The sequence below is a fragment of the Leptonychotes weddellii genome, chromosome 5 (genome assembly GCF_054177405.1).
Source record: "Leptonychotes weddellii isolate Sample4059 chromosome 5, ASM5417740v2, whole genome shotgun sequence".
NCBI classification, from domain to species: Eukaryota; Metazoa; Chordata; class Mammalia; order Carnivora; family Phocidae; genus Leptonychotes; species Leptonychotes weddellii.
The window spans coordinates 99,076,245-99,090,411 of record NC_138373.1 but is presented as its reverse complement, the minus strand read 5'-3'; the positions used below and the strand labels follow the sequence as shown (position 1 = coordinate 99,090,411).

The following is a 14,167-nucleotide window of genomic DNA, read 5'->3' as shown; positions in this document are numbered from 1 at the left end:
TTGTTTAGTACATAACTCTATAATTCAGCTATATCAAAATATTTAAATATAGCTATTAGTTATAGGATTTTTTGTTTGCTGTTTTACTAACTTGTTTTTACCTTTCTAGCCTCGAAGATCAAATCAGTGTACCAGTCAGTGCTTCAGAAATATTTTCTCCAATATGTTTTCTTCTGGTAGTCACACTGGAGAATCTTCTTTTACCTGTAGAACTTACTGGTTAGTATTTTCTACTTTATGTGTTTGTTCTTGATGTTTCATTATTATAATTAACTTTTGGTAAAAATTTAAGTTCTGGCTCAAACATGAAAGCCCACCTTGTTTTTTGTTTTTGTTTCTTTTGGAAAATAAACTAGTTCTAGCAAAGAGAAAACCTGCTATTTTGTGACCCTCTCTAGTATGCAGTGACTGCCTACGATCTAGTGGGTTTTGTTTTCATTAATAATAAATTGTTCTACACAGGCTTTTTATGTGATGGAGAAGTAAGTTACTTATTAAATTGTAATCAAGCAGAACCCTTTTAGGGTAGATCCAGTAATCTTTGAATCTGTAGTGACTGGCATGTAGATTACTAAGTAAATATTTGTGGAATTTGAAGATTAAGTTGGGGTTTTAAAATCACCTAGCTTTAGTTGAATGAACAAGACAGATTAAGATTGTGTGATTTAATTTTAGTGCTTGGCTCAGGGTACCAAAGACAAAAATTACATCAGAGTAGCCTTTTGAAAAGCTGAACGGTATATACCCAATTTTGGTTATAGGAACTATACCTTCCTTTATTTTTTCCTTTTGGCTTACACTTAGTTTCAGATGGGAAACTATTGCAGATACAGTTTCTGCTGGGACTGCTTGCTGTAGCTTTGATCCATGGGGTAGAAAATAGTGTTGCTTTTTTCTCTCAGTAATAAGGATATTATTCTGAATTGACTTTTTAAAAATTCTGTCACTTCAAGATATCAATTCAAGCATTATTTCTGTGAATCAGATAAATAGAATTTTGATTTGTAATAAATTTTACATTAGAAATGAGTTCATATTGAAATGTTTAGAAGAAGGTTCTTATTCTTTTAAATGTGGTTTATAATGCTAGGTACAAAAATTTTTGCTATCATGATATAACCTAGGTGTTATGCCGAACTTAAATATTTGGAATTCTGATGAAGGTCTGAAATTTATCTTTTAGTACAGAATTTATAGAGATCGATGAAATGAGTGCATTGATTAGACAGAAGAGACAGGAATTGGAATTGTCATGGTTTCCTCATACATCACCTGGAATTGGAAGGTAAAAAAAAATTTTTTTTACCAAAGTGTTTACATGCTAACAATGAGCAGAAGATGTCATTAATACTTATACTTAAGTAACAGAGGTATCTTAATCAATAGTTGTGTTTCTAAGAAAGTTTTGTGCAAATTAAACTTGGTGTCTCTCAACTGCCTAAAGAAGATGGCTATTTAAAGACCCCCTTGAAAAGTATCTTTTTTATCTGTTTAATAAATGTAGATATTTGAGTCATTTAAAGGGAGACTCTTGAATCCTGGAAACAAACTGAGGGTTGAGGAAAGGGAGGTGGGTGAGGGGATGGGGTAACTGGGTGATGGGCATTAAGGAGGGCACGTGATGTGATGAGTACTGGGTATGCAACTAATGAATTGTTGAACATTATGTCAAAAACTAATGATGTACTATACATTGGATAATTGAATTTAAATTAAAAAAATAAAAATTAAAAAGAAATAAAAGGGAGAGCACCAAAATGATAAGATTCATTATTAATAATAGCATTCAGATCTGTCATCCTTCTGTTGTTTTGCCCATTCGAATTTTAACCTGTGTGCTGTTAGCTGACACACTACTTTGGTCATGACATTTCCCCTCCAAAAGATTCTTCTTAATATTTATTTGACCGAGTCTTTATACTCTGCCCTGGCATTCATGATTTTCTGTAATGTAGTTCTTTCTTTTCTTAGTTTAAGTCCTAAAGCTACTGTCACATTGCTAGGTGTATTCTATATATACTTAAATCAAGTTCCTACATAAAGATTGAAGTCCTTGCCACTCTCATTCCTCTAACATTATAACTTTATCTTATATAATACTGTAATATAGTTCTGCATAGGGCCTTCCCTCTAGGAATGACAGTGGAATATAAATAGAAGTGAAATTAGGAAGTCCGGATATGTATGAGATCTTACAGAGTTAAATATTTTTGTGTATGTGTAGTAAGTTGCACATTGTTTTTGAAGCTTTTCTCCTCCTCCTCCAGAATCTAACCTTATACTGGGATAAAGTAGTTGCTTTTTTTTTTTTTTTTAATTAGGGGATCTGAACTGAACAAATATGAATCAGAAAAAAAGCTGAGAGTGGATTGGTTTTGGATGCAGAAACTTAATAGGGACACTGGGAGCTTTGAAGAGCCATCGTCCTTAGATTGAGGAACTTTACAATACTAAAGAACAACAGAAATCAGTTCTTTTTTTTCCTTTTTAAAAAATGTATTTATTTTGATATTTTTGCTTTTGATACGTGCTATAAAACAAATGTAGCAAAAAATATAACCCATGTATGTATGATATGCTTCAAAGTCAAGTGATAACAGTTTTGTTTCCAAGTTTTGTTATTTATTCATGGACTGATTTCTTTTTAATCTTGCTGATTTCTTTTAAACCTTGATTTGGTTAACTTGGCTAAATTTTCTCTTCGCCCAGAAAGGGAGACGGGTAGGTGCAAGGGGCATGAAGGCACTTTCTGGTTGGGGATGGTGGTGGCTACACAGATATATACATCAGTCAGAAGTCATCAAACTGTACACTTAAAGTCTGTGTATTTTGTTTATCTATACATTTTATTATCCAAGTTGATTTTTTTTAGAATGGAGAAAAGCAGAAGCTAAAAAGAAAGTCTTCACAAAATATTACATTATTTAAAAGAGAATCATGTATTATATATGAAGTTGTCCTTGATCTCCTTTTGCTATTAATGCTTTTAAGGGTTTTGTCTGTGCAGCCAGTTGTTAGCCATCTTTGAACAGTGAGTAACCTTGAGTTTACATTTTTAGTTATTTTGGCAAAAACTGATTTAAGTACACTGTATTTTAAAGTTGCTAACCTGATTTGGGAAATTAATAATTTTAAATTGTTGGTGTAATTTTTTAAATGTCTTTTTTTTGTTTTGAATTTTCAGAATTGGTTTTATACCCTGGAATATTGAAACACAAGTGCTTCCTCTCATCTCTTCTGTGTTGCCAAGAACTATTTTTCCAACAAGTACCATATCTTTAGAAAATTTTGGTAAAGTTTGTGTAATTTTTCTAGTTTTTAAAAAATTATTATTAGTTTCTTTCCGTATCCAGAAAGTGAGTGTTAATGACTTAGAAAAGCTATAAAATAAGGTAAAGATAGTAAGTCCTAGATATTTCTGTAAATATTTGGTCAGTGACTGGACTTTTAAATTGTTCCAAGTAGAAAATCTTTTTTACTTTTAAGAAATTACATCTTCAAATCTTTGAGGAACTGGTTAGAAGTCTTCCTTCTGTTTAGGGCTTCAGTGTCCAAAATGTAGATCTTTAGAAGTTACATCTCCTATTAATTATGAACAAATAGTTTCAGTCTTTATATGTTTGTGGGTAACTTGTTTTCTCTTGTTTTTTGCCTAGGTAATGCCTATTCATAAAGCAGTGGTAGTTATCAAACCAAACATATTTTCTTCTGGTTTTCTCCCCTATAGATTGCCCACAAGAATTCAAATCTTGTGATAATTCATTTCTGTAGCATTAAAAGAACCTGATAAATACCTGGTATTACTTAGATGTTAGTAGCTATGCATTTATTCATAACTTGATTCATAAGTGTATTTTGTTTCACTCTGTTATAGACATTTATTTTATGCTAACATAACCTGAAGCCAAACAATTCTCATTTATTGAAACATATATTTACTTTTTACTTTTTAAAATACATATATTATTAGGTACCTCTTGCAAGGGATATGCATTAGCACATACTCAAGAAGGAGAAGAGAAGAAGCAAACTTCTGGTACATCAAACACCAGAGGAACAAGACGAAAACCTGCAGCAACAACTCCTACAAGGAGATCGACACGTAACACAAGAGCTGAAACAGTCAGTCAGTCTCAGAGATCCCCAGTATCAAATAATTCTGGGTGTGATGCCCCAGATAACAACAATCCATCTGTAAGTGTTTCCTCTTCAGCTGCGTCAGAAAAGCAGACAAGACAGGCTCCAAAACGGAAGTCTGTAAGAAGAGGAAGAAAACCACCTTTATTGAAAAAGAAACTTAGGAGCTCTATACCTCCCCCTGAAAAATCATCTTCCAGTGAGTCAGTAGATGAAGAAACAGCAGAATCTGACACACCACCTGTGTTAGAGAAAGAGCTCCAATCAGATGTAGAAAGTAGTAACAGTTGTACTGTGCAGGCAAGTGTAGAAAATGAGTCTGCTAATGACTTCAGAAGTTGCAGTGAGCAGGTAGAAGAAAGTGAGGAACATACTGAGAACCATGATACAGAGGAAGCAGTGGAATCTTCATATTCTGAGTCTCATACCCAAGATCCTCCTGTACTAGTTGGAGAGGAAGAGGACATTCAAAAAGTTGAGAATACAAGTATAGAGGCTAATGTTCTACGTTTAGAAAGTGAGACTCCTAAAAATATTTCTGGAAAAGGAGATGATCCATTAGAAGATCAAGACCAAACATCTGGACCTTCAGAATCAGAGGTAAAGGTGGATAAATGTACAAATCATCGTTCAAATGATTTTCTTACATGTTCAGGATCTGAAATTAAAGTAGACGAACCTGTACCAAGCTTAGGTGAGTTACCAGAGAATGCAGAGTCAGTGGTTAATGAAGCAAAAGTTATGCAGAGTCCTGTAGTAGAAATTATTGATCATAAAGATTCAACAGTAAAAACAGAACAGCTTGTAGACAGCCCTAAATTAGAATCTTCAGAGGGTAAAATTATGCAAACAGTGGACAAAAAATCCATAGAGTGCTCAGAGGTTCAATTGCCTGGGCATGTTGAAACTGAAGATGTAGAAGTAATTGCAGCATGTGATACTTCAGAGAATGAAAATTCCAATAGTATTCAAGACTCTGAAAATAATTTATTAAAAAATAATCTTAATACCAAATTAGACAAATGTTTAGGAGAAAAGACTGAATCTCCTATTGAACATCCCACATCTACAGAATTGCCTAACACACACATTGAACAAATTCAGAAGCATTTTAGTGAGGACAATAATGAAATGATACCTATGGAATGTGATTCATTTTGCAGTGACCAGAATGAATCTGAAGTTGAACCTTCTGTAAATGCTGATACTAAACAATTGAATGAAAATTCTGTGGAGCACAGTTCTCAAAGTAATACGCCATCTTCTGATCCTGCCAGTGGAAAAGCTGAAACTGTATCTCAACCATCTGAAAGCCCAGTAGACGTGATAGAGAAAGCCAAAAAGCCTCGTACCCGAAGATCTAGATTTCACTCCCCCTCTACAACTTGGTCTCCCAACAAAGATACTGCACGAGAAAAGAAGCGGTCTCAGTCTCCATCTCCCAAAAGAGAAACTGGAAAAGAAAGCAGGAAGTCTCAATCACAGTCTCCCAAGAAAGAATCTGCAAGAGGACGTAGGAAATCTCGTTCTCAGTCCCCAAAACAGGATATCGCAAGAGAAAGGAGACGATCTCAGTCTCGATCTCCAAAAAGAGATAGTACAAGGGAAGGCAAAAGATCTGTATCACTCTCCCCCAAAAGAGACACTTCCAGAGAAAACAGAAGATCTCAGTCAAGAGTGAAAGATTCCTCCCCAAGGGAAAAATCCAGGTCCCGGAGCAGAGAAAGAGAAAGTGATAGAGATGGGCCAAGGAGAGATCGAGATCGAGAAAGGAGAACCAGAAGATGGTCTAGATCCAGATCTCGTTCTAGGTCACCATCAAGATCTAGAACAAAAATTAAGAGTTCATCATTTGGTAGAAATGACAGAGACACTTACTCTCCTCGGTGGAAGGAAAGATGGGCAAATGATGGTTGGAGATGTCCACGAGGAAATGATCGGTACAGAAAGAATGACCCAGAGAAACAGAATGAAAATACAAGAAAGGAAAAAAATGACAGTTCCGATGCTGATGATCCAAATTCTGCTGACAAACACAGAAATGACTGTCCCAGTTGGGTAATAGAAAAAATAAATTCTGGGCCTGATCCAAGGACCAGGAATCCAGAAAAGTTAAAAGATTCTCACTGGGAAGAAAACAGAAATGAAAATTCAGGGAATTCTTGGAATAAAAACTTTGGTTCAGGTTGGATGTCTAACCGTGGTAGAGGTAACCGTGGCAGAGGCACTTACAGAGGTGGTTTTGCCTCTACAGATCAAAGTGAAAATCGGTGGCAAAACCGAAAACCCCTCTCAGGGAATTCGAATAGTTCAGGGAATGAGTCTTTCAAGTTTGTGGAACAACAACCCTATAAACGGAAAAATGAGCAAGAGTTTTCATTTGATACACCGGCAGATAGATCTGGGTGGACATCTGCATCTAGTTGGGCTGTGAGAAAGACTCTACCGGCAGATGTGCAAAACTATTATTCCCGACGAGGGAGGAATTCTTCAGGTCCACAGTCTGGATGGATGAGACAAGAAGAGGAAACAACTGAACAAGGTAATATATTCTGTTTATTAACACTGTTTTATGTGAAGAAAGAGATTATAAATTTAATCTCTTATTTATATGAATTGTAATGATCCGTGTTTATAGTTTTATAATGTTAAATTGAATCCCTAAGTCATTTTGCATTATATAGATATATATACACATCAGTATTTACTGCCTTTTTCACCGCCCCCCTCCCCCGACCTTGCCAAAGACTTAAGTTCTGTAAGTACAGTTTGCTAGTTTGCTACAATAGAAGAATTTGGGACGTTCTTGTGCAGGATTTAACTTCTATTTCTTTTATCTCAGACCTGTGCACTTAGATTTTATTGATCATTGTTCTCATATAAATAAGTTATTTTTCTAATAATGATTTATTTCTCCTTGGCTTTTCTTGTTAAGAATATGGCAAGAAAAAAGCTGTTAAAGATTAAAAAAATGGTTAACCTTCTAATTCAGTAATCTAATTAAATTTTATAGGATTATTTCTTTAGCAGATTTCGTGAGGTACTGATTCTTTGCTAATGTCAACAGATGTTGTTATGTGAACTTATTCTTAAAAATAATTTTGATTTTTTTTTTTTTAGTTAGAAAATCAGCCCACATTATTTAGAAATGACAAGATTAAACTAAATGATTGGAGATTCGTTTAGGTGTTCTGAGTCTGTTCATTGCTATTTAATCTTACTATAATCACTGGTTCTTTGCTTCTCTGGCTAAAGAAGTTTGCACATGATTTTTCTTCACAAGCCTTTTTTCTTTTGATAGATTCTAACCTAAAAGACCAAACAAACCAACATGGAGATGGTTCTCAGCTACCTATAAATATGATGCAGCCACAAATGAATGTAATGCAGCAACAGATGAATGCACAACAGCCTATGAATATCTTCCCATATCCAGTGGGTGTTCATGCTCCTTTGATGAACATCCAGCGCAATCCATTTAACATTCATCCTCAGCTACCCTTGCATCTGCACACAGGCGTGCCTCTCATGCAGGTAGCTGCTCCTACTAGTGTATCTCAGGGACTCCCACCGCCACCACCCCCTCCCCCACCATGCCAACAAGTCAGCTACATTGCTTCACAGCCAGATGGAAAGCAATTGCAGGTATGTTTTTAGCATCTAAAGTTTAATCAACATAGCCATTATAAGCATTTAACTGTTAGGGACAGATGTGCAAGAAAGGGCTTCCTGGTATCCACATTTATTTATTTATTTGATTAGGTTTATGGTAAACCTTTATAGCCTCCCTTCACTGTCCTTCCTCAAACCTCCCACCCCTCAAATAAGAAAATGAATTGAATGCATATTATCAAATCTAAGCTACATATATACTGTTGTTGATGTCCAAACAGATTTGCTTTTTCAAGTTAAGATCAAATTATGAGCCAAATTAGAATCAACTGGTGGGTGCTTTAAAATAATTCTCTACTTTATTGGACTTTTAAGGGGGTGGGAACTTGTGATGAAGCTTATATTGTCTTGTTGGGACAAATGCCAGATAAAGCTGTTCATTATCCATTACCATCTGTGTTTCATTTTCACTGAGTTTACTATGCTAAAAAGAAAGAAGTGACTGAAGCATATAGAAAATTTGAATAATAGTTTGTAAACACTGTGTTCCTTATAGTTCTGTGCCTACATTTCACAAATCCTAGAAAGCAGTGTATAGTTGGAAGATAAGGGGAGTAGGATTCCAGAATTTGGGACCTCCTTTTTTTTTTTTTTTCCCCCTGTCAGCTCTCTGCAAGCCATTTGACTTCACTGTCTCCTTTTCTCCCATCTTTAAAGTGGGGGCTCATACTTTAGTTAATTTTCATAAAGAGCCTTTCAGGAAAGTTACTATTCTTTAAATGCTGTTCTTTTCCTTCTTGTTGTTTTTCGTGTTGTCAGAACATTACAGTTCGCAAGTGTAATTTAAAAGTCACTTAACATATTTACATAGGTCTCTGTTTAAGAATGTTACTCATTTTTCTTTGGAGTCCCTTAGATATACATGACCTGAAATAAGAATTAAGTACTGAGGTTGACTCACTTTGAATTTTTTTGTTATTTCTAATGACTAAAAGACTTCTATTGAATACAAATAATTAACTGATGATAACTCTTTAAAACAGGGTATTCCTAGTGCTTCTCATGTAAGTAACAACATGAGTACACCAGTCTTGCCTGCTCCAACAGCAGCCCCAGGAAATTCGGGAATAGTTCAGGGACCAAGTTCTGGTAATACTTCGTCATCAAGTCACAGCAAATCCTCTAATGCTGCTGTAAAATTGACAGAAAGCAAAGTAAGTGTTACAGTGGAAGCCAGCGCAGATAGCTCGAAGACAGACAAGGCAAGTTCAAGGTTGAGAGCAACCTACATATTCTGTATATGATAAAGATGAAAAAATACCAGTTTTGTTTTGTATAATTGGGAAAGGGAATTAACTGTTGATAGTCTTAAATTCCAATGCTATTTGAAGGGTTCTGTCTAGATATGTTGATGTCCAATGAGTTACTGGTAGTATTTCATGATTATTTTTAGAAATGTTTGATATGTGTGTTAATAAATAACTTTTGTATTTATGATACTAATATTTGAAGAATTTTTGCAATAATGTAAAAGTGTGTTTTCAATTTCATATTTTTAAAGAACTTTTTTGAAAGTATGTGATTGGGCAAATAATAATTATACTTTTTCCTCTTACCAGAAATTACAAATCCAAGAAAAAGCAGCACAGGAGGTAAAATTGGCCATTAAGCCATTTTACCAAAATAAAGATATCACCAAGGAAGAATATAAAGAGATTGTACGGAAAGCAGTGGATAAAGTAAGTTCTATAGCTTTAGCATTGTTATGTATGTATTGTTTTGAATCATCTCTATTTTAATAAAGAAATGCTTAAGTCTAATTAAAATAATAAGCACTAACTTCTAATTCTTGTCTGCTTTTTTACCTTTCAAATAAGTTCATATGAGATATGAAACATACAAAAATGTCTGATTATCTTTTAGGGGTTGTTTTTCAAAAAGCTTTCCATTTTGCTGTAATCCTTTTAAGTATGAGAAAAATATTCCCCCTCCTTTTTTCATAGGTTTGTCATAGTAAGAGTGGAGAAGTAAATTCTACTAAAGTGGCAAATCTGGTTAAAGCCTATGTAGACAAATACAAATATTCACGGAAGGGAAGCCAAAAGAAAACTCTGGAAGAACCTGTGTCTACCGAAAAAAACATAGGTTGAAATGGGGAGCACTATAAAGGACACTGTCAAGATATCTGCAAAGTGCAATTTCAACATGTACCTTTAACTGAAAATCATACATAACTGTGATTGAAATTTGGTTTTGATAAAATTATTTTTTTTAATGTAGAATACAAAGTTTTGTTCTAAATAAATATAGTTCTGCACTGCAACTTCTTTATCCTTTCCTCCTCCCGAAAATAAAAGCAAATTCAAGGGAAAGTAAAGGGGTTAAAGGAGTGTGCATTTTTACTAGGACTGTGTTATAGTGTGGATACTGGAAGATGTACAGCTTTTTGATTTGAACAGTGGAGTGCATAAATTAGAGTCTTCTAAGTGCACTGGTTTTGGAAAAGATATATATGATACATTTATTCTGTCAGGCTAAAAATAAAGTATGATCTTTATGATTTTTCCCTCTAATTATAGAAAGTTAAATAATGTATTACCATGAAAAATATTTCTAATAACAGAATATACCAATTGCAGGGTTCCTAATGTGTATTTTTAAAGCACACATCTGAATAAATTGCCTAGATAGAAAACAGATTATCACATGAGTAAAATTCAGTGTTCAAAACTTTGGAACACTGTTACTGTATCACCAAATAAAGGTTATGCTGCTTGTTTTTCTTTTGTGCCTTTTTTTCCCCCCAGTTGAGATGAAGCAGTTTGATTTGCTAGATTTACAACTATGGAAGTCTGAAACTCTGTTGAATTTAACAGATCAGTTTGGAAAAGTGTTCATATGTAAAAATTTGTAAAAATTACGTTCTTTCATGATACCTCCTACCTATCAGAGAAATGATAAATTATTTGTGCCAACCGGAGAGTTGCTGTTGAGTAGTGACCCTCCCTTCCTTGGGACGAAGGTAGACTTATGGAACTCACTTCAGTGGCTTTCAGTTGCTCATCTATCTAATCCACTAATGAAATTCTTTTCACACTTGAGAAGTCTCCAAATGCTTTACAGTGAATAAAGTGTTAATTAGGTGACCATGTGGTAGCCATTAACCATGTTGCAAAATTCTCGACATTAAAACCTGTGTTTTGGAAAGAGAGAGGAATTAAATAATGGACTTGGTTAGGCTTTCAGGGACTAGGGATTTGACTGTCTTTTTTTAAATACTAGAATATGTTAATTTTTACAAAAGGTAAGTTCAGAGTGTTAGAGAGCCACTGTTTTAATTGGCATCTTAGAAGAAAAAATGAGTTATATCCATAATAAACTGTCTTTCATTCCAGTAACAATTTTCAATAGATACCAAATAACTGGAAAGCTGTTCGGATAAGATGTTAATGCCTCTGATAGACGTATGCCTCAGTGAGACAGATTGACCCTTTTACTAGCTACACTAGAGAGCAGTACTCTGTAGGACTGTGCTTTTCTGAAGTAAAGATGATCTGGTTCTCAAGTTTATGTGCATAATACTTTCTTGGTGCTAGCTTTGATAAGGCAAATATTTTGAATTGTTGGCCCCAATAATGATTGTGCTAGTTCATAATCTTTATTAGATTATGAATGTAATCCCAAAAAGTGTTAGAAATATTTCCAAGCAGTTCTTGATCTTTATTCTGCATTTCTGGGCATTTGTAATATGGTATTCTACTGATTTATATATATATTTTTAATTAAAGTTTGTGTTTAGATACGAAGGGGAAAGAAGTTTGGAAGTATATTCTAATAAAATATTAGGACTTTTAAATATCAGCACACACCTCATTTGTTTGTTTTGGACTCTAGAAACAATTGTGTGAACTTTCAAACTATTTTCAGTTAAAGCAGGTTCACACTTTGAAAATTTTGTAGCAAATTGCCTAAGATAATCACACAGGGCATACTTTTCCTGCATTTTCTTTCAGTGATGTTTGGGAGTAGGGTTACATTTTAAAATTTGCTTTTACCATTTAGCTTTGCAAACATGCTTAAAAGTTTTGAAGAAAAAACTAGGTGGAGGTCCAGAGTTAAAGTCTCACATCTTTGGTAGCAGTGCCATGAATTATTTCTACCTTTCTTGAAAATAACAAGTGTGTATTCCATATCTGCTTTGGGGTACTTGGTTAGACTGCATTTAAAATGCTAATGAAGAATGTTACTGGATTAGAATTCAGACTTTTAAAACTTAGAAATATCTAAGAATGTATTAGAAAGTGCATGCTTTATGTTCAAAAAACAATGCTTTAACATTCCCCATTCTTGCTTTTTTCAGAAATTTAATTTTGCATGTGCACAAAAACATCTTGTGGGGTTACAGATTTCTCGTTATTTATTAAGATTCAGTATTAACTTGACCTTTGAATCCTTGGTCCCATTAACTTACTAGTCACACTGACCAATGTTTTAGGCTAGTGCCTAGAAATTGAGACTAAAAGTAATTACTTATTACTTTAACATTCCAAAAGTTTTGTGATTTTTTTTTTTTTCTGGTAATTACCACATTTTCTCCATTATCTTCCTTTAAATGGCCACAGTGTGTACTGTTTGAATGTTCCATCCAAAAGATGTAGCTTCAGAAGCACAGTGGTTGCCCCACGGTCCACGAGACGTTGTTTGTAGTACGAGGATGGAGTGCTGTCTACTGAAACAATACTCTTAAACAGATATGTAGTATGTAATATTTTCTAATAAATTCTTTTGATAAACAAAGAAGTGTCTTTAACATTTTATTATTAAGATTCTTGGGAAATGGTGACTTTTTTACCTCATTATAACTCTTTCCAAACCCATGTTGAAGTATTTCTTGGATTTGTACCAAAGTAACTAGCACCATAGTTACATTAATTCCAAGTTGTAAAGCAAGCTTAGAGTCAGCTATAAGCATTTTTTCCTAATTACAAAATCATTGTAGGAAATTAGGAAAGCTTTATTTAAAAAAATTTGTAGAAGAGGGAAGAAACTGAAAAACAAAAGGAGAAAAATCACCTGTAATCCTGCCATTTAAAGGTAACAGTACTGCTCAGACTGCCCATAACTGTTGTAACTTACCCTTTTCACTTAATGATGTATTTAGAAGTTTTCATTTTAATAAAAATTCTACGGCATGATTTTTAATGGCTATATAGTATTCTGTTATATATTGTACCATTACTTAAACCAACCCTCTGCTGTTGGATATTAAGTTGTTTTTACTAATATAAATAAATTAGTAAAATAAAAATTGTACTAACATTCATAAGACTGATGTGAACATCTTTGTATATAAATTGATATATCCCATTTCAAATTATTCTCTGGGGATTAATTCCTAGAAGTAGACGGTCTTGGCCGATCAGTTTTTATTTCCCCACAAAAGAATTCTTAATGTGATTATATATATATATATATATATACTCGATGTATAATTTTAAAAATTCAATCATATTTAATGTAAAACTCCATTATTTTCCTAAGCTGATTTTTCTATCCAGAGAAAACTGTCAGAAAGTTCTGTGTATCTTTCCTAGATCTTCATGCATTTACAAAAATGCTTATTAAGTTTCCAGGAAAATGGGTTTCACAGATTGTTCCCCTAGCACATGAAGTATATTCTGTAAACTGTTCTGCATCTCTAGTCTCCTTAATAAATTGAAAATATATCTTAATGTCCATGTTCTGTTTTATAATGGCTATATCACGTTCCCATGGTGATGGACATTGAAGTTATGTTCAGGTTTTGGCTATTAGAAACAATGTTTTACTGAGCACCCTTTGTGATTTAGCTCTAGGAACCTCTATTTTGTGTATGTGCTTACACTGAATTTCAGATATGCACAGTTTTAATTTGGATAGTGTTGCCAAATTGCACTCAGAAAGGGGTATACTAATTTATAGTCCCACCACAGTGCTGAACTTAGAGTGTAGTTCCACCTTTGATATTATGACGGAACAGGTAAAATTAAGATTGCCTTTGGTCATAAGGTCTTAATGAACACCTATTTCATCAAACAGTGCACACCTACTATGTGTCAGGGATTCTTGGATTCTTCACATATTATCAGAATTAATTATACCACAATCTTTCAAAAGAACAGTATAGTAATAGCGTATTTATTAAGCTTGTAATATGTGCCGGGTGCGCTATCAGACATTATAAGTGTCACCTCTTTTGGTTTATAAAACCAATTCTAATAGTTATCTTTGTTCTGATGAGAAAATTGAGATACATAAAACATTGAGTTACCTAGTTACACAGTTACTTAGTGATAGAGACAGGACTGAGATATGGGATTGATAGACACTGAAGTCAGTACTTGACTTGGGGTGTGGGGTGTTACACTGAGCTCCCAGA

At 34.0% G+C, this 14,167-nt stretch overlaps 2 protein-coding genes across 4 annotated transcripts in view; both read left to right on the top strand.

The window, feature by feature from the left end:
* LOC102738489 (protein SCAF11) overlaps positions 1-14,167 on the top strand; it is a 534,109-nt gene that overhangs the window by 63,198 nt on the left and 456,744 nt on the right. The gene's annotated exons all lie outside the window — the stretch shown is intronic.
* On the top strand, positions 89-12,549 carry SCAF11 (SR-related CTD associated factor 11). 3 transcript variants are annotated; one of them, XM_081821537.1, is made up of 8 exons: positions 89-219; positions 1,184-1,285; positions 3,185-3,291; positions 3,971-6,679; positions 7,439-7,782; positions 8,793-8,963; positions 9,369-9,488; positions 9,753-12,549. In XM_081821537.1, the coding sequence occupies exons 1-8, from the start codon at positions 164-166 to the stop codon at positions 9,897-9,899; spliced, it is 3,756 nt and encodes a 1,251-aa protein (XP_081677663.1). In that variant the 5' UTR covers positions 89-163; the 3' UTR covers positions 9,900-12,549. The 3 variants fall into 3 exon arrangements, with proteins under 3 accessions (XP_081677663.1, XP_081677662.1, XP_081677664.1); XM_081821536.1 differs by having other exon boundaries at positions 8,793-9,011; XM_081821538.1 differs by lacking the exon at positions 8,793-8,963.